The sequence below is a fragment of the Meleagris gallopavo genome, chromosome 17, assembly GCF_905368555.1.
Source record: "Meleagris gallopavo chromosome 17, MGAL_WU_HG_1.1, whole genome shotgun sequence".
Taxonomy (NCBI): Eukaryota; Metazoa; Chordata; class Aves; order Galliformes; family Phasianidae; genus Meleagris; species Meleagris gallopavo.
Genome location: NC_139420.1, coordinates 10,003,703 through 10,024,252, shown reverse-complemented (window position 1 = coordinate 10,024,252; position 20,550 = coordinate 10,003,703). Strand labels below are relative to the sequence as shown.

The window sequence follows — 20,550 nt, the reverse complement described above, 5'->3', positions numbered from 1 at the left end:
GACCGGTCCCGCCGTCCCGCCCCGGCCCCGCCTCGGTACGGCCGCCCCCGGAGGGTGGGAGCGGGCCCGGCTTCCCCCCGCGGTCCGGCAGCCCCTGGTGAGGCCTCCGAGGCGCGGAGCCCCGGGTGGGCACGGGCTGCCCGACCTCGGCGAAGTTTGTTTGTGTAAAAGGAAACTTTTGTTCGGAATTAGAAGCCGACGGGAGAGACATCATGGAAATATTTCCGTCCGACTCGGGCTTTCAGTGAAAACCCAAATTTGGCTGTAAATGTGCCCGGAGCTTCTTCCCGGACTGCAGCTCTTGGCCCCTTCCCTGGTGCTCGTTGGGAGCAGCCCGGTGGGTGCAGGAGGGCATGGTGTGCTCAGAGGTCCTGCACAGCACCCATAGGTGGGAGCACGGCTGAGCTCTGCTGATAGGGCAGCCTGGAGCACGAGAACCTCGACACACACAAAGCAGAGCTTTGCTCCCGCAACTGCTGTCCATCACTACCTGTTCAGGTGTCCCTCTGTGCCTCTCTGAGCCACTTTTACCCAAGCTTGTAACCCTGCAGCACCTCTGCATGCTCAGTGCCGATGGCACTGCATCCCCTGGGCTCTCTGCAGCAGTGACCCTGGGGAGCTGCTGTGTGTGCACCCAGCTGAACACAGTCTTGTAGGAGATTCTATTAATCGTGTAGAAGTAAAACAAAGAGAGCCGTCCCCACGGGATGCCTGTGCCAGGCCTCTATCCCCTGCCCCTGGCTACCAAAAGCCACCGCATGCACTCAGGGAAGAGGAGGAGGAGGAAAGCTCCTGGCTTTGCTGCACAACAAGCACAGGTGTAACACAGCGATGCTGCTCCTCTGCATGCCAACATCCAGGGCAGCTCCCACAGAGCTATTACAAGCAGTGACATCATGCTGGCTGACTTTTGGGGTTCTCAGTTCCCATGGCTCAGGGCCCCAAGGTGCCCAGGCAGTGGAGAAGCTCCTCCAGCCATGTGAGGCTACACCTACTCCCAGCTGAAGGAGGGAGGCAGGCAGCCAGGTTTTGTGCCTCCTCCTCTTCCTCCTGGGGACTGCACCTCCAAGCCTTGGTGCTGTGGATTTCCCGCTCAGCATGCAGTTGAGCATCAGGTGGCTTCAAGAGCTGATAGCCCCAGGGAAGAAGAAGGTAAGGAACGCGCAGCAGTGCTGCAGCTCTGCCAACCCTTCAGCACGAATCTCTGTCCCAGAGCAGCCATGAGGCCCATCTGCCTGGGCACAACTGATGCCATTCGCTCAGGACAGAGCACTCCTTCCTAAACAGATGTACCCATTTCTCAAATGTGACTCACATTCTGCTCAAGGCCAGGGCAGGATCAGAAGTATTTAATTCCTCACATCCTGCTCTGGCACGGGCACTGTACAGCCTCCTCCCAGCACTGCAGATGCCACATCACCAAGATGTGAAGAAGCCGTGCGATGAGGAAGGTCCCACATCTGCCCGAGGAGGAGCAATGCTGTTGCAGGCACTGAGGACTCCAGTTCTTCTCACCATACCCAGCTGGCACGCACCACTTCTCTTTGCTGTGATTTGTTTCAAGCATCAATCTCCGGGGCTGAACGTCTGCTGTGCCTACCATCCCGTGCACAAGAGAATCAGCAGGTCTGTCCATCGGTCTGCCCGCTCCTGCTGCTCACAGAGATGCTGGCACTCCACAGCGTTACGAGCAGTGTCTGGCACACAGAGTGTTGCATGGTGCCCAGTGGTGCAAGGAAGAGCTGTTGCACTGAGCCAGATGCTCCTGCTGTACCTCACTGTGCCAAGCACCTGGTTGTGCCGGTGCCATGCTGCCAACAGGAGCAGCTGCACAGCATCAGAGGATGCAGCCATGGGCTGGCAAGAGCACTGCGTCCGCTGGGAGCAGAGGGAGATGGAAGGCAGAGGCTGGAGCAGGGCTGGCACGTGCTCAGGACAGCAATATGTGTGCAGGGCTAGGATGAGTTGCAAAGCCTGCAGGCAGCCACAGGGATGGAGACCTGAGCAGAGGCACAGCTGGTAGCCAGGAAACTCAGTCCTGCTTGCTTTAATGCAGGTAAGTGGCTGTGTGGAGATGTCCCAGCCCTTTGCCATCTCACAAGCAACACCTGGAGCTGGGCAGAAAACTCTCTGTCAGTCCAGAGGAGAGGTCACAGATCTGCTATGGTTCCAACTCAGCTCTAAATGCCTGTACAAGGCTCTGACCATGTGAGCAAGGGAAGGAGGCTGCTCCAGCATCTCCATAGGCAGGACATTCCTAAGAGGTGACCCGTCCGTCCCCAGCCCCCCCCATCTCTCCCATTTCTTTGTCACACTGTCTGAACACAGCTATTTTTTCCCTTTTTGGGACACCTCTGGAGCCCATAAATCACAATGCTGAAATCTGCTCTAGCCAAGAAAGGAAGGGTTTGCAATAAAGACAAGGGGTACAGGGAAGATACCAATCCTTGTAACTTAAAAACCAGGTTACAGGCATTCCCAAACGTGATGGTCTTTCAAAGGGGCTTCCTAGAAATTCTGCCACGAACAAAGCCAAAGAGCCCCAGAGTCCCTGGGTACAGTCTGCTCTCACTGTCAGGATGGCTGCAGGCAGTTCCCCAGGGGAGAGCTCCTCTGGAGCTGGGCAGGGGGAAACCAACTTCTGCATGGCCACCAAGCCAGGGCCTCCTGCACCCTACTGCCCAGCAGCTGGTATCTCCTGGGCCTTGGCAGCAAGAAACAGCAAAACAGGCACTTGTGACACACTGCTCCCAAAAAAAGCCAGACGTGTGTAATGTTGTGAACAACCTGTACGAGACTGGTTCTGGCATTCATTAATGAGCCAAACAACGCGGTGACAAAGGGCTCCTGCATGCACTGCGCCCAGCGGGTCACGTCCTGCCCCATGGCACAAGGATTGGTTGTGTCATCCAACTTCTGGCTTCCTTCAATCTGCAAGTTGCCAATGGCTAATCCATCATCCACCAACAGGATGTATCTTGCTCTGCTGCTTCCTGGTGACAGCCCTGGTTGTTTCCAGTCTCTCACAGTCACATCTGTCCCAGCCACAGACCCTTCTGTCTTATTTGCCACGTGAAATACTTCAAGAGCAGCCTCTTTTCTGATTATATTTTCTCTTTGAATGAACTTGATTTTCCACTGAATCAGTCCCATGGAATTAGGAAAAGTTGCACCTTCTCTCCCAGGCTGCTCTCTGCCAGGAGCATCTTCCCCTTTGCTGTAGCATAAGCCATGTTCCCCAGCTCTACCTGACTCCCGTGGGCTCATGTGAGGAGACATTCTTGGCAACACAATATTTTCTGCGTGCAAAACGTCAACTGTTTTCCTAGTTGTAATAAATCTCACTCATTACTGTTCTTTTCCATTATTTTTATAGTTGCTCACAGACTTTTTTCTGATGCAGAGTTGGCTTGACTACTAACATCCTCCTGTTTCTCCCTTGCTTTGCACAAGCTCAGATATGAAAGCTGTAGGTTGGAGACCGTCTGTGCAGAAGCGGTAGTCTAATGCCAGGATTGGCTTCGTTTCTTCATGTTTGGTCTAGACAGCTTATATAAGACTCAAACAGCTGCTTGGTTAGGAGTCCTCCCTGCTTGTGACTCTGCCAAGTCTTGCGCTGGACTATTAATCCTTGTCAGTACGTCTAGTCTGCTGCAGGCAGGCTGAGCTATATTGCATTAAAATGCCTTATCTACATACAAAAAGATTGCTAGCACATTGTTTGGCATTTGATACGTGGTCACAAATTCCCTTTGGAAATAGGAGAATTTATCCACAGCAAAGCTGCTACGACCACCACCAGTATCCTGGCGTGCTTGCCAGCTCCATGGTTCCTGTGAAGTACTTTTCTACCCTTTGCGTGTCTGGAGGTCGTTCTTGTAAGTCATGACATCAATCACTAAATCAGCGTCATCTCTTGCTCTTCCATGTGTGGCTGTCACAAGCCAGTGCTGTATTCCCTGTGGCTCCGACCATGGCAGCCCTCTCCGAATGGAGCTCCTGCATGTCAGTGGCTGCTGAACTCCTGCTCCACCCGAGGTCTTCACTGTTACTACATCAAATGTGGCTGTGGGCCAGTTGCCAGTGCACGGTGTCAACGCAGCTGAGACAGAGCCCTGGTGGGTGGCTGCAGAGCACACCAGTGGCCCCAGGCCTGGCAATGCTGTGGTGCTGGGACCCAATCCAGGCCAGATCCCACCTGCAGTCCTGCTTCCCCTTTTCCGCATCTCAGGGATTTTTCACTCTCTTTCTCAGCACTTGGAATAAAGCCTATGTCCAGAAGGGTACCAGTTCTCCAGTCTTCTTCACCATGCTGTGGGATGGGAGAGCAGCTGGTTCCCTTCCGTGGTGCACTTCTGCTTTCTGCTTCTGCCACCATCACCCTCCAGAAAAACAACACTGATAGCCTCAGTGATGGGGGAGGCTGTTACCTACAACAAAGACTACACCACATCTCCTTTGAAGAAGTTACCAGAGGTGGCTTTGAAGTAATTTTGAATTTTTTCTTCCATCCAAAGCACAAGGACCAAGAAGGATTTCATAGGTCACTGGACAAGGGAGTAACAAACATAACTGCAGGAACACAAGTCCTTCCCAACACGAGATGACTCACAGAACCTCCAAAGCCAAAGGACTGAATGCTGCAGCTTGCTCTCGATGAATTCTGTCTTGACACTGCCACAGACAGCCCCTCAACATCAGCCATGTTTCACAGCAAACACACCACATTTCACAAAACACTTACATTTCTCCTAATTTGTATCCAATTTGCATTCTCCTTGTGCTGTGCTGTTTCTCAAAGAAGTTGTTCTCCCAGCCACCCAAAATATGCCTCATTCTTACTCCACTGTAGCTGCTGCACTTGCAGGATACAAAAACCACCTGTCACAAAATGAAGCCGTTTCCGATCCACCTGCAGTTCTTTCCTTTAATTCTTGCACATCTACATTCCTTTGGTATCCTGCAAAGTAGAAAGCTGTTGTTACAAGCCTCCTCTTCTTCTCCTAGCATCTGTTAAAACGTTTCCTGGACCCAGGTACAGATGGTAAATAGTGCCAAGCAGAATGATGGATGCCAGCAGCTTTCACTGGAACCACATAATGGAATAAAGCCTTCAGATGACACTTCAAAAAACCCTCAACATTCCCAAGATGCTCACACCATGGATTTTTCCATCCATCCCTGGTACTGCTGCCTGCTGGTTCCAACAGCTGCAGCCCAGGAGCTGACCTCAGCTCTGCCAAAGGCTTGGGAAAAGCGAGAGCAGAGCCAGCCAGCTCCCCGTGTGCTCCAACATGAGTCCTGCAAGGGTGGAAGCCTGAGCATCCTCAATGCAGGCTTGCAAAGGTGGATCTCTGGACCATGAAATCAGCGCACAGCAAAGCACTGCGTGTAGAGTATTGCTCCATTTAGTGCGCTAAATACTCTTCAAGCACTGGAAAACAAGTGACACCAGAGAAAGTCCCTTCACAGCTTGTGTTGAGGAAGAGCTCACAGGGACAGGCCCAAGGCATACACTGCACTCTGCCTGCTCTCCAACACCTCTTGTATTGCACAATTGCAGAGAACAAGCAGCCTCGCTAGCACAGCTCCTTATTTCTGACAAGTGCCCCCTTCTCTGCACAGCCAGGGCGCTGTTACGGGGAACTCTGCCTTTTTATTCCTCAACTGCCTCGTCCTGTTCCCATATACAATCTTTCTCAGTGGAAAAAAAGCATCAGATGAAAAGCAATTTTTGAAGATTAACCAAGGATAAATCGTCTTTGTCCCCACTCGCTATTAGAGTGCCTGGATTAAGGCTTCAGTCACATGTAAACAGACCAAGGAATGGAGGAAAGCCCTTGTCAATACACAGAGCTTGAACTGTGTAATCAGCAAAGAATCAAATCTCCACAAGCAGGGGAAGTAGTATCTTAGAGCAAAATATTTATATTTTATGGAATATTGGCCAATTACAATATTTTTCTCCAAATAAAACATTTATAAGAACACTGAAATAAATATTTGAGAACACAATATACCAAAGTCCTGAGTCACTCTTGATGCAGAAATTCTCTCCCATTTTTCAGGCAGCTTCCCCATGTAGGGTTTGGAGTTGGGATCGCCTCTGGTGGCACTGAGAGATCTGGTCATGTCCATCCCTGCTGCCTGGAAATGATGGTGCTCCTCCTGGCAAAGCACACCTCCACATTCGAGCTGAATACTGAATGCCTGGCACTGACCAGGGCAACCTTGTGGGCCTATGGCAGCAACACCAAGGCTCCAATGGGCACAAATATGTAAAGAGAGCGAGAAAAGACCTCTTCCCTCCTCCCCTATGCTGATGGCAGTGCTCCAGCTGTGGACTCAGCCCCACAGCCCCTGCTCAGCCTTCAACCCAAACTAGTGGCAGCCACACTGACATGAGGCAGAGATGACCCCTAGTGCAGTGGGACCCAGGCAGAAGACAGCAGCAGAGAGCTCAGAGGTGGCTAAGTCAGAAAGGTTTGCTAAGAGTTTGAAGGAAAAACAAACGGAGAAGACAGGGCAAATAAAGCTACTGAGCTCTCACAGCATTGCTGATGGGCCAGTTTAGAAGGTGAACCTGTTGCTGCCTGGGGAAAACAGAAAAGATGCAGAAAAGCAGGCTGGCTTGTAAGACAACTTTCTCCAGAGAACACATTTTGGAAAGGCATCAAGGTAAAAGCAAAAGCAACCGACACATGCACGTCACATCTCCGGTTGTTGAAACCAAGCTCCTGATATTGGCAGAATCTAAGAGTTTTATTGCCTTTGGTTCAAAATGGCACTGCTGCTCTTGCGAAGGCCTGCAGGCTCCCTCCTTCAGTCATTTCAAAAGGACTCTGCAGACCAACGTGGACATAGATTTCTTAGAAAGTCCTGTTCAAAATTCAGATTCTCGCTGCAAGTCTGTTTGCTGCTATGGTGCTTTCATTCCACATACCACCACTTGCATTTGCAGACAAGACCCGTAACGCATGGTAGTATTCACAGAACAGAGGAACAGTTCTCTCTGACAATCATTACTGAGAGATATTTTAATGAGAAGAGTCTCTGGAACCTTTCTTCTGCACTAGCATTGCCCAGCTGTGTTCTCTTTCAGATGCAGTCACGTGGCTGTTCAGTTCTTCATTCAAATCTCAGCCCCATCTACTTGGATGTACCCACACAAGACTACTTGTTGCTTTGTGATCACCAGAAGATCATGTTTTCAGCTGGTTGCCAGTTTGCCAAACTGAAACCGTTTGAGCTGTCCATGTCAAGCAAGTCCATCAGGCTGGTTTAAAAAGACACTCTGAACTGAACACAGTCCCCACATTTAAAATAATGAGGTAGAAAAAACTATTTGTCCATCAACAAAAGAAATTCTGCTCATTAACTACTTTATTAAGAAGACTGCATGCCTTTTCATCTCGGCAGAAGCCACTAAACTGTCACGCAACCACAGTTAAGGAAGAAAGAAGCTCCATGGCCTTTGGGTTCTTTTCAATTCCCTTGTGGGAAACCATCCAACCTGTCCAAACTGTAAATCGCTGATTGATTCATGCCACTCTTCCACATTGGTCAGCTAAATTCTTTTAAGATTCCACCACTGCTCCTTGTCTACCAGCTTCTTGTGGGCTCTTCAGTACTGCATTTTCTGATTCAGGCGAAGAAGTCTTATACTGACATTTTGCTTCTTTTTTTTTTCCTTGTCTTTTAATTCCTTTTTTTTTTTTTTTTTGCTTAGTTCATGAAGCAAAGACAGACTTGAAGTCAAGGAATTCTGACTGGTAGAGGTGGAGGATCCTCAACATCCAAACATTCTGCTGTTTCCTGGTTCTTCTTTCAAGACGTTTCTTCGTTCTCATCTATTTCTCTCCTTTCCAATCTCCCGTAGACTGATTTACAAAGTCACTTCTGACAGCCAGTGTCTCGCTGAGAATATCTAGGTTAAATAATGAATTCAAATCCATGATGTCACTCCTGTGAGATAAGCAAGCATGAGACTGACACTTGGCACCGTGCAAAGGGTTGTTGCATTTTCATATCAGTGCCTTTCATTCACGGTCAGGTAGTTGCATTTGAACATTTTAGTCTGCATGTCTTGTAAGGATTGATTCATTGACTACTCATTTAATGACTGTCCCAGACAGTACAATGCCAGGAATTAGGTCTGTCAACATAGGAAAAATTCATGAAAAATTTCATGAAAAAAGTCTCATTCTTTGTCTCTTTTTGAGGTAATCAGCAAATTGCTCTGCTACTTGATATGAACGACAGTGACCAGACAGATGTTGCTATGAACATGAGAAACAGCTCTATCCCACACCACATAAGGCAGAACTCCTTGCTAGGAAAAAAAATGAGGTAAGACACTCATTTTTTCCCAAATTCTTGATTCCATGGCTTTGTTCTTGCATTGTGTTGGGCTGATTCTGACATTCAAATCATGCTCAGGAAAAGGTGGAATGATGTAGTTCCTCTCTGAGTGAGACAATCACACCCTATTTAATGAAGAATGCCTTATCATGTGTTGAGAGAGCAGTGTATTTCATGGCAGGAAGAATTTCCACCTGTAAAGGAAGGTGATCAGAGTGAATCATGCAACAGAGCCAGTGTATGGCATAGCACAAAGGGTTAAGAACCAAACTGCTGTGAGCCCACACCAGGCTTTCACAGTCCACTGTTGTAAGGCACTTTGAAACTCCTATGAAGTCAGAGCATTAGAAAAGAGATCCGTGCAACTTAGGTTACTGGGACCCATAATAACATCTGAACTTCACAAGAGAAGTACACCAAATGTGAACAGTCAGGACAGAACCGAGAAAGACTATGCCAACAGCGAAAATCACATTTATATAGCACAAAGGTTTATGTTTCTTAGTATCATATATACAGAATAAAGACACCAACCTCTGGAAACCTCATGTAAGTGTGGAACAGACACTTTGCTGCATTTGTATGGTGCATAGTACTTACCAGTATAGTGACTCACACATTAAATGCTGGCTTCAAAGTCAAGCCTGTTAAAACTAGGGAAGACAAGGAATAACCGCTGGTTCAAGCCTGTGCCTCCCATTTTCAGATACAGGCCACCAACAGAACTGTTCAACTACCTCAGGCTACGACACAGTGGAAAGAGGGGTAGCAAAATATTACACCAGATTAAGGATTCAGCAAACGCTACACATGACTCCATAGGAACTGTCACTTCCTAACCAGAAACACAAAGTTTGGCCAGTGTGGATTCTAAAGACTAGTTTTATGAGGGGATTTGGGGATTACTTCAAAGTGAAAAAGTTGCACAGGTTGAGATGTTGAAATTCAGTTGTGTGAAACTCAAGTTAAAGAAGAGCAGGATTGTATGCTTCAAGTCCTGACATGCACTGCTGTGACAAACTACCATTCCACAGGTCATTCATCAGGCTCGTTGCGTGCATCACAGCATGCTGTTCATTCCACTGCAACAAAGGCCACTGAAAGGTGAGGGGGGATTGTCTTTGACACTTTATCACATCTGTGGAAGAGAAAATAATGGAAGAAGCCAGATACATTCCACCTGCTGGTACAAGATATATAAGATATCCACGTGTTGGTCAGGAACTCGGGAAAATGGTGCTGATAGCAGATGGAAAAAAGGAAAGTTCTTTGTCAAAACTAATACAATAGATCTAGAGCTGTTTAGTTTGGAGGGACAGCTCCCAAGCTAAAACAATCACCTTAAGGAGGACAGATGTCAATTTGCATGGGAATAGTTCAGTTTCAAAAGCAAAGAAACTGAGCAGTTTGCAGCAGTGGCTCACAGGCCAAAAGAGCTCAGCAATCCTCCAACCATCAGCAGACATGTTCCCCATCAAAGAACAGCGATGCTATGGCCAAATTAGACCAAACGTTGTGTGATCTGAATGTTGTTTTGCAAAAGGTAATTTCACTCCTCCTTGGATGACTAGCGAACTAGTCCTCTAAAACTCTGTTATAAGAAACCAAACAGCAGAGGACCAAAATGTCTGAAATCTTCTTCAGAGCAGCGACGGAAAAAGTAAAAATGAAATTTTAATTTCTGTTGTCATTGAAAGTGAAAAAGATTTGGAAGTCAACACCATTGAACAGTGGGATGGAAAGGAGTACCTTCCTGCCAGGGATTGACCAAATGAAACGGAACTGCAATGTGCTGTTTTCTTCTAGGTGCCCGTTGGAAAGGACTGGCACCCAGCATAGCCCTGCGATGCCACAGCAGCAGCAGCAAGGCTGCTCTGCTGCAGTCTGCCACGGTGTTCTGCTGAAGTTGTTAATCCCTTGAGTGCAAGGAAAGAAACCCTTCCTTCCTGAAGGTACAGCGATGAGATCGCCACAAAGTTCCCCTTAGGGAAAGAAGGGATACCCCGAGTTCCAAAGAGACAAGGATGACAAGACACACAAGGTTAAGGCCACACTCTGTAGGGGCATGTATCTGGATAGCTACTTTGTCCTTACACTGACGGAATTTATACTGCTTGTACCCATCTGCTTCTGATATTCACTGCAACACGAGGAAATAAAAGCTGAGTATAACAACGATGCTGCAATATTTAAAAGACTCAGAGAGATATTTCCTGTCAAAGCCTTAAGGCCACATAAATATCGCTGTTGTCTGTGGTTTTTCCTGATGCTTTCACGCAGCTTTGAAACGGAAGGCCTAAAACAAATCACTGCGCACACATGCAGTTACCAGGCAGCCACCACACACGTACACACAGCACTACCAGCAGCACGGCAGGACTCGCTGTGCTGCAGACAAGCAATTCAAACACAAAGCCTGCACTACAGATTTCACCTTTGCAGACAACCAGATCTAAGTTTCACTGCACCGCTCCATCACAAACACTTGGGATCACCCGGATTCCTGTCCTCCTCGGTGCAGGCGATGCAGCCAGCCCATCAGCATCCGTTCCAGACGATAGCGAGGTGTTTTTCCACTGATGTTCTGCAGCACAATCCGGGCCTCCAGGTCTGCCGCCTCTGCCTGCGGTTTAGAGGAACCATTTTACGTACCCTACGAGCATGCTTTAAGACGATCAGCCGTTCCTCAGCGGAGCCTTCGGCAGCAGAAAGAGCACGAAAACCGGGCGGCGGCGTTAAACGCGACGGATTAAAGCTCCGGATAGGCGCCGGATCCCGGCGGGTAAAGCCTGGACGCCGCCCACCGCCGCGGCGCAGCTCCCGGTCGCACAGCCCGCACCGCGGGAGCGCGCACACGGAGAGCGCGCGTCATGCGGCCCAGCGGAAACGGCGGCGGCGGCGCGCGCGATGGCTCCCTCGTCACGTGACGCGGCGGCCCAACCGGCGGCCAACGGCGCGGCCCCGCCCTGCGGGGGGAGCGGCGGACGCGGGTGGCGGCGAGGCGCGACCGCGGTGGGGAAAAAGCGGGGCCGCAAGGCCGGGCGGGGCGCCCCCGAGGGCGCGGCGTCGCGGATGGCGCCGTCGTTCCGGGCCGGGCGGTGACCGATGCGGGGAGCGGGGGGGGGGGTTGGGGAAAAGCCTCGAGGGCGCACGCGGAGAGCGGCCCGGCCGCCGCAGCCGCCATGTCCTGCTCTAATTACAGCAGCTTGAACCGGGCGCAGCTCACCTTCGAGTACCTGCACACCAACTCGTGAGTACCGGGCTGCGGGGTGGGGCAGGGCCGGGCCGGGCCGGGCCGGAGCTTCGGGCAGGTAAGTGGGGCCGCGGCCCGGCCCGGCGGTTCAGGCCGACCTCCGGCATCCGTCCGCCCCCGCGAGGAGCGGCGCCGCGGGGCGGGGCGGTGCGGGGCGCCGAGCGGGGCTGCGGCGGGTGGCGGCGTCGGGAGAGGCGCGGGGCGGATCTGCGTGTGCAGCGCTGCTGTGCGGCCCTCCGGAACGGCCTCGCGTCGCAGCCGGCTGCCATCCCTCCCTGCCATCTCCTTTGGTCCGTGCCTGGATGTTTTCGTGCCAATTTTTTCAAGCAGAAGCACGGGATTCTTCGGATTTTTTTTTTTTTTTTAACATATGTATATATATATATTAATTTTTTATTTTAAACCGTGGAATCCATCAGTCTAAAATTCCCAAAGAAAGCTTGAGTTTCACCTGCTTTATGAGGCGTTCATTCAGCATGCACATCTAGAACATGGTAAGTGCCAACAGGGATGGTGCTACGCACCCGCCTCAGCCCTGCCTGTGGGAAGCAGGCATTGCCATGCCACGGATGGAGGAGTTGAAAGAGGGCTCGCTCTGGCTGAGCTGCCTTGGAGGAACATCACAAGCAACATTTGGCATCTCTTGATCATCTTGTTTCCAGCCATTCTCTGGAAGAGTTGATTTGATGTTACCATCAATAGAAGAAGAAATCAAGTATCGTTTTGCTCCCGGTTTTCAGTGTGTGAAGGCGAGCTTAGAAGGAGGAACATCCGTGATCTGCAGCTGTCTGAAGATTTCTAACTGCATTCAATTTGAAGTAGATCCAACAGCGTTTGTGTTGGTAATAGAAGATACAGCTCCAGGAGCAACTACTCAGACAATCTCACTGTTACGTGTGCCAAGAACATTATCAGTTTCTTCTCACTGTCAGAAAAGCATGGATTCTGCACAAAAAAACGGACAGGAGCAGCCCTGGAAACCATGTCCAGTGACTTTGCTCTTTGTTTGGCCTGTAGCAGTCACACACGAAGCTGGAGTTTGATGGACGATACCGAGTCGTGTTCCTGGACTTGAGAAGCTCTCACATCCAGTTGCAAGAAACAGAAGTTCTTATGTATTAGAAGACCCAAGCTCAATCATGAGTTAACTCCTCCTGTGCTACACTGATAGATAGTAGAGATCTCTCAGTGGCTTGGATTTGCCACGGATTCTGGCCATGTTTGTAAGAAGGCAAAGTCTGCTGCAGAAGACCAGTGGTGGTGTCGCTGCCCCAAAGTATCTCAAGTTATTCTGTATTGCTGCTATAGTTTCTGTTCTGCTTTTGCTATTGATCTACTTGTGTGCTACATAGCTGCCTCATTAAGAGTTGGAGGGTAATGTGTGCGAATAAGCCAAAGCCAGAGGTTTTCATCTACTGTGAGCAAAGAGCCTTCTGAGGTTATGGGGATCAGTGCATAAGCTGGACGCTTCCCTAAGAGCAACAATGGAAAAGCCAAAACCCATACAGCAAATAAGCAACTTCTCCCTCTTCCCAGTAATAATAATAAAAACTGAACAACCACCACCAATGACAAAATCAATGAGCGAAGAGCTGAAGAGGATTTTTGGTAGTGGAGACTCTTGTCTTTCAGGCTATTTTTGCTGTCTGAGGAAAACCATGCAATCTCAGTGAAATACTACTTCAGCGCACGTGGGGGTTTTTTTGTTTATCGTTGTTTCCTATCTCTGCTTCAGAAAGGTAATACATCTAACAATATGTTTTGAAGCACTTTTCAGGAGCCAATTTATTTGGTCCCTGAGCGTGAGGACTTGGAGCCAATTGTGCTGCCATGCTTGGTGGCAGACTTTGCACCGTGTACCTGAATCACTTCTCTTGCAAAGTGTGTCTATCTTTTTCAATTACTTCTAATACTTTCGTAAGTGCTTTTCTGAAGCTTGCATAATTGAGCTGTGTGAAAGTTCTTGTGGATCCACTAAGAAGAGCTTCAGTATGTAAGCACGTGGAAATGAGTAACATATTGCCCTTATGGTGACTGCCCAAAGCCACCTGCCCACCTTCACAACAACTGGGATTTTTTCCTTGTAAAGTAGATGCTGCTGCTTTAAGATGCTTCTAGAGCATTCACGGAGATGAAAACAACATACACCTCAGCCCAGCCAGCTTATTTGGTATATCTTGAATGTTTGTACAGCGTAACAGAAGGAGTTTGTTAAGACCTGAGCGGCAGAGAATGTCTTTGAGCGGTGTTGCATTGTTGGAGTTAGCTTGTGACTGAAATTGGGTTTTATTTCTGTAACCGGAATTGCCCCTTTGAATTCCACTCAAGTGGAAGAAGTTCACTTAAATGGGAAGACTTCAGCATAACTGAGTGGTGGATATGAGGAATACAAGGAACAGATGACCATCTCTTCGTACCTCAAACCCTCCCATTTCTTCTTGCGGATATCTTCTGTTCTGGCCTGAAGCAGTGCAATAATACAAGAGGATAGCTCGTGTTTCTGACCCAGATGCAAGACTTCCAGCTTAAGTGTTTTCCCAGATGTGACCTCCTTCGGAACAAACTTACTGTTCTGTCTTTTCTTAGTAATTAGGTTCTTGCATTCAGTTGATCCATGTCAGGTTTGACCTCCAGCATGGAGCTGTCTTGAATAAATGGTAGAAGTTGGAGGGTGGTTCCAAGTCAGTCAACTTAGAGTGAGTTGTCACTGAGACTGTGGATTTTAGTAATGCTTTCTCCCTGACTTCTCATGCTTCATTTAAGTAACATATATTTCTAGTGCTCTGAATCAGTAGTGGTTGTATTTCTGGTGCTTTGGATTTGGTTAATGTAGCCACTGATAATGAAGCTCTAGCCAGTACTTAAGTGTTTCCAGTTATGTGTGAGCTCTGATAGACTGTTTTGGCAACAGCTTGGCTGTTGGCTGAAAGTTATGTTGCAAGCAATATAATCCTGCAGGGTTTTTTTTTTTTTTTTTTTCTCATGGAGCAAGGAGAGAGTTGTCAGCAGTTGATAGTGATGGCTGTTAAGTACCGCAGGCACCTTTGATTGTAAGATGATATCATCGGGGTTTTTTTTTTTTTTTTAGGTTGAGTGCTTCATGTGACTTAATTAGATACTGACAAGATCATCTGGGACATTTTAAAAGTCTTAGTGTTGAGATTAATGTACTTAATACTAGATATTTATAGCATATATAATTTTTTTTATAGTGATAAACAGTTCAAATTGATTTCGCTTGCTTGTTGCAAGGTATCACTTTGCCCATGTCTGTGCAAGAGATTCAGCTTTTGATAGGTGTTCAAGTTAGGTATGGTGTCAGGCTATCAAAAAATAGTATTTTCTCTTGCCTTTCTTAACTGCAGTTATTTTTTCAGCTATCTTGTTCCAGTGTCTGTCCTTGGAATCTCTATTTGCATCTTTCCCTTAATTTATAATACTCTTGAAATTGTAGAATGAAAGCTGCTGATGAAGCACAGTTACTAGTTCTGAAGTACCCACTTTGTTGTGTTTTGTTGTTTTCTGATGTGGGTTAATTTCTAAATAAAGTGGGTTGTTGGATATTGATATGTAAAGTTGAATAGATTCCTAAATGATGGAAGCATCTGAAATGTGTGCACAGGAAATCCGGCTTAAAGGAAAGAGTAGCAGGTCTGAACTTCTGATAAGGCCTTCTGGTCAGTCAGGTGGTCTTCAGAATGCCATTTCTGTTCTATTTCTGGTTTCCTTGGGAGTTTGCAGAAAAGGAAAGTTCTATTCTCCTTCTAGTGATAGCTTGGAAGGCTGATGTTTTTAACCTTAGCTACATTGATGAGCTACAGTTCACGATGCTGAAGATAAATATGAAGGATTGTTTTGTAATTATTGGCATTCTGGTTAGAATATATTTTCTGTGCGGGAAGTGCCTTTCCATCTGTTCTTCTAAAACTGCAAATCTGAACTAAGTGTGACTTCAGTCTTTCTTTGTAGTAGTGACAGCAAGTTGTATGTGTAGAGGTTTCGTGCAAAGTGAAATACAGAGCTAAAAATATCTTCTGAAGGCTCAGTCTCTTCATCAGCCGTCCTAGAGAAGCAATAAATTACAGAAACCTTGCTGGGTTGGTTAAATTACCTGATTCAGTAAGAGAAATTGTTTCTCCTGTCTTGTGGCTGAAGTTAAATGCTGGGATGGATACGGTTCATCTGCCTTTGAAATGACTGTTGGATTGTTGAAGATACGCCAAGAAGTTGATTCTCCAGCAGAGTTACTAGGTTAATGTTTGGGACAATCTATCAGAATGGTTCTATGGGCTCTTTTGAGATGTCCTCAACATATATCATCTGTCAAGGTTAAGGCATGTGACTACTCCATTTCAAGTAGGTTCTGCATACAAAATGTTGCAGTTAGGAGGCTGGAAACTAAATGTAGTTTTTTGTACTAGTAATATCTGGCTGCGTGACTTCAGTGCTGAGTTTGTAAGGGTGCACAACAGTGGAAGAAGACAGCATTCTGGTCTTGAGTGACTGCATCTGTTGGAAGTCTCCCATGACCTGGAAACTTCTTCATGTCAGAAATAAGTTACACAATATCAGTATATGCATGATGAAGACAAACATTATGTAGCATTAATCTGTCCCTGTTTTTCAGATAGATGGGATTTAGTTGCCTTGAAGAGATTTGGCAGTGAATAATTGAGTATTTACATGAATTACTGGATAGTTCATGAACTTTGAGTCAATAATTCTTCACTGTGTCCATGAGACTCATGTTTATGATGCAGTGTTTTTCGGATTGTAGAGAGCTGCAGGCGTTCTGAATCAGATCCTCTATTGAGCAGCCTTTCTGCTCCAGCAGATAGTAAAACACGTTTGTAATCTTGCGTCCGTAGCCAGCGTTGGTACTGTAGAACTATGACTTGATTTGTTTAGAACATTTGAGATTTTCGTTTAAATAAAGGTCTCTTTCTCAGTGTTAGTGTAACCCTGCTGATTCTGTGCTTTATTGCAGAACTACCCATGAGTTCTTGTTTGGTGCCCTTGCTGAACTTGTAGATAATGCCAGGTGCGTATCTGACACTGCCTAATTCCTAAGGTACATTCAGTAAATAATTTAGTTTGCTTGACTGTTTAGGGGACATTAGGCAATCTTACCTTCGAGCAGACTTTAAGAGAAATAGATATAATGAACTATTTTTATTTTTTAGTATGAATGTTTCGTTTGGTTCTCTTATACTGCCACATCTGCCCTGTGGGGAAAAAAAAAACCAACAAAGTATTACTCCTAACAAGACAAATTTCAATGAATCATGGTGTAACTCAGTTCAGAAGGGAAATGGTTAGAAGACCTTTTAAAGGAAAGGGATTTAATGAAAAAAAAATGTTATTTTTTTTGTTTAAAGAAATTGATAAAATATTAGTGAAATTGGGACTACTTGATACATGGATAGTCTTTGGTTCCTAGTATCCAGAGTAGTGATAGAATGAAAATGAATCAAAACTAGGATGTTGAAAACAGAGCAAGAACAAGTAGAGCAACTTGTGATTCTTGAGAGACCTGGTATTTGGAAAAAGCAACTTTTAGGCCACATTTCTCATATTGCAGCCTACAGTTACCATCCCAACCCCTGCATGTTTATCCTTTCGGCTTCACCAAATATGATATGGCATGGTGGAAATGTTTTGAGATTATATTCTATCAAGTGTGAATTGTCACACCTTGCCGTTAGCAATGTAAGGAGCTGGAAATGAAATATTTCTGTGTGTAGGAAACTAGCCAGGACTCTGTGCCTGCATGTTAAATGCATTTCAACTCTCAGGTCAGCAGCTGTTGCACTTCTTTGCTTTTGCTACAACATCATTAAATGTAGCTCTTTCAGACTGATGAACTTTTTTTCTTTTCGAAACTTGATTTCTCCTCTGGCAGAAGATGGACTCTGTCAATTGTTAACCTTCTGTGAAAGGTAGTTTTACTTAGAGATACAAAGACAATCCGAAGTGGCTTTGGCATTTAGGAAGTGGGTGTTGCTGTAGTAGAACTGCACTCTTGATCAGCAAATGCTGTGCTCGTAAAAGTCTACATGGCTGTCTGGAACATGGCTTGTCCTTCACATTGCTGTTACCACTGCTGAAATGCACCACCCACGACCTCACTGTCCTCACATCCATTCTTTGGTCTTAATAAACGTCCAGCAAGCACTGATGAATGTCAGTGAGCGCCATTTTTTTCACATGGAAGAATTCAATTCTCCACCTTTGCTTCAAATGCACCTCCATGTCAGATGCCATTTTGTCAGACTGCCCTTCTGCTGCCATCTGTCACAGCAACAATATGTAACAGGATTTGGTGGGAAGATTCAACCTCTACTGCCATACCACCAACATCCACCTCTGACATTGTGGGCTGACATCATAAAATAGGAGGCATTTCTTCTGGAGCAAATCTTGTATTTACATTGAGTTTTATGCAGAACTTAATAAATTTTTCGTAGAAAAATGTAAGTGGTGTGGAAGAAGAGGGAGCTCAGAAGCGTGCCCATTTTTTGTTTCCTTACTATGACTTCTATTTGAAGTCAGTGATACTATAACTAGGTTTCATTATGCGCAGTTACAACGTTTTGTGTTTGAGCATGGGTTCAGATAGACAAAAAGCAGAACAAGGTGTTTTTTTAACTTGTCATACTAGGTGCTGGGCCTTCATACACTTTGATGTGTGCAGTCAGTTCACTTTTGAAGTTATTGCATGTGCCTGGCTTTAGCTTCATTTCCAGTTGACATTTGAATACTGACAGGGTTTTTGTTGCTTCGTAGAGATGCGGATGCCACAAGAATAGACATTTATACTGGTAAGTCACTCCTACTTCTTCCTTGCGTGCTGTCAGTCAAGTCAGGGGTTAAAACTTGGGTTTTGGCTACAAGTGCATTGTAAGAGTGAATGTATTTGTGTCCATTTCTGCTTATCCTGTGCTTTTGCGTCTTCAAAAAGCAGTGCCTTTACAAGTAGCTTGTGCAAGGTCAGTTTTCAGCTGAGGTCAGATAACACCAAAGTGAGTTGTTTGTACTGGGTATTTAAGAAATGTGCTTTTACAGTGCACTGTTGTAGCATATATTTACAAGCAAGTTAAAGTGCAGGAGAAATTAGTCACTCTGTAATAAAAATGTGGTGCCCTTTTTTAGAGCATAGCTGTATCGTGTTTATTGTGTTACTTCTCCCATGAACACTGTTTAGCTTGAGCAGATTTTCCATTTTATGAAACTTTTAAATTTGTGCATGGGAGTATTAAATAACTCTTTTGTAGAGCACCGGGAAAACCTGCGAGGTGGATTCATGCTGTGTTTTTTGGATGATGGAGCAGGAATGGATTCAAGTAAGTGATAGCAATTTACATTTGTGTTTTCAAGCTGAGATTTCACGTTATGGCTTAAGCTGAATTAACAGCTTGGTATTATTGAAGGGGTAGTTCCATGCTTGGATACGTGTTTCTGCCTCTGCACTGGCCCTTTCTCACTGTGTCAAACTCTTCGCCGCCTCAGTTTGCAGAAAAATAAGAAAACTGTTGTGCTGCATTATAGAAATGAGTCAGCTTTGCCTTTGGATTTCCAGTGCACAAAAGTTGGCTTTGGGGATAGAAGGAGGGAACAGGCCAGGAAAAGGAAAAGATGATGAGCAGAGGCCTACTTCCATCGGGGGCTGCCAAGCGATTCGTTTCTCATCTAATAACAAAAGTGTGTAACCTTAACTTTGAAAGCATTGTGCTACTGTTTCATCACTGTGATAGAGATCAACAGAAAATCTTAGGATATGAGAAGAATATAGCGAAGTCTGCCTCATCATGAGCACTAACATAAATCAGCGTTGGGTTTAGCAGGAGTAAAGCCTTCTTGCTTTGCTTCAGCATCAGCAAACAGCACTGCCAATTCACGCTACCTTATTTGCATCTTGAAGATCCTGCTTTGAGGAGTTCTGCTTGCCAACGTTTTTACTTGCAATTAATCTCAGAAGTTATCTCTAATTGTATTCATAAAGACTTCTTTGCTTCAATCACTTAACTTGCTTTTCATACCACTTCTTGTTCCTTAATCTGTACTTTGAAGATTGGAAGCTGAAAAGTGCTTTCATTTTACTGGATGCTGTTAAGTACTAAACTCTTGATCACTTACTTAGATCTTCACTTCTTTAATTGTTATGTATCTAAGGCTTACTATGGTGAGGAACAGCGTTTAACTGGGATTTGTGGTGGAGCCCCCGGACTCCTTCACCTGGCCGCTATGCTCAAGGCTTTGCTCAAGCAGACAAAGAGACGCCTACGGCCTTGCTCGGGGTTGATAACACTGTCTTGCTAGGAAAGATAACAACCACGTGTCTGTCTCAAAGTGAGGGGCTGAAAGAACTGATAGCAGACACCCGGTTCAGTAGCTGAGGACCAGTTGACTATGTGCTAAATACTATGAGTCAATCGTCTCACACATAGCAGCCCAGTAGCCCCTGGAGCTCTAATCCTTGTAACAAGAGTGACTATGATCTCCCCAATTTATCTAAATGTTGTGAAGCTTGGGTGACTGTAGTCACAGGGTGGATTACTTTGGAGGTGACCTATTGAGATGCCTACGTCTTAAGGGCAGATGCAACATTGAGGAAACCTTCAGGGTGGTGAATCTACAAGGATTCTGGTCCATGGGAGCTCCCTAAGCAACCTTCAATTTTATTAACGCCAAGGGAAGTTGATATGCTGACTTGTAAGAGATACAGCACAGAGGGTGGAGTGGTGTATGAACACCGTGGCCAGGTGTAATAACACCATAGGGATGGGAACTTGGTGGTACTGTGGCACTGATGAACTGTGTAGCTGTCATCCTGAGTCAGCAGTTTTACATTTTCCATTGCACTAAATGCAACAAAGGTATGTATGACTGCAGTTACCCAGGCTTCACATGAAAGCAAGGAAACTGTATAAAAGGGG

The 20,550-nt window shown here is 46.3% G+C and overlaps 1 protein-coding gene and 1 long non-coding RNA gene across 9 annotated transcripts in view; one reads left to right on the top strand and one right to left on the bottom strand.

Annotated features, from left to right (window-relative positions):
• Positions 1 to 5,905: 5,905 nt before the first annotated feature.
• LOC104913580 (uncharacterized) lies at positions 5,906 to 11,392 on the bottom strand. The gene is made up of 2 exons (XR_002120457.3): positions 11,014 to 11,392; positions 5,906 to 8,555 (listed from the first exon to the last, which is right to left on the bottom strand). It is a non-coding gene; the product is annotated as an uncharacterized LOC104913580 (long non-coding RNA).
• Positions 11,393 to 11,453: 61 nt separating this feature from the next.
• The window catches only part of MORC2 (MORC family CW-type zinc finger 2), a 37,851-nt gene continuing 28,754 nt past the window's right edge, over positions 11,454 to 20,550 (top strand). For 5 of the 8 annotated variants that reach the window (XR_014887037.1, XM_085238565.1, XM_019621153.2 and 2 more), the window contains exons 1-3: positions 16,602 to 16,655; positions 18,401 to 18,435; positions 18,889 to 18,957. Coding sequence is in view for 6 of the 8 variants with exons in the window: in XM_085238565.1 (XP_085094691.1) it covers positions 18,918 to 18,957 (40 nt within the window). In the remaining 2 variants the exon portion in view is untranslated. Of the gene's footprint in view, positions 11,612 to 16,601; positions 16,656 to 18,400; positions 18,436 to 18,888; positions 18,958 to 20,550 lie in introns of those variants that run through there. The other 3 variants (XM_085238566.1, XM_085238567.1, XM_085238568.1) reach the window with 3 other exon arrangements.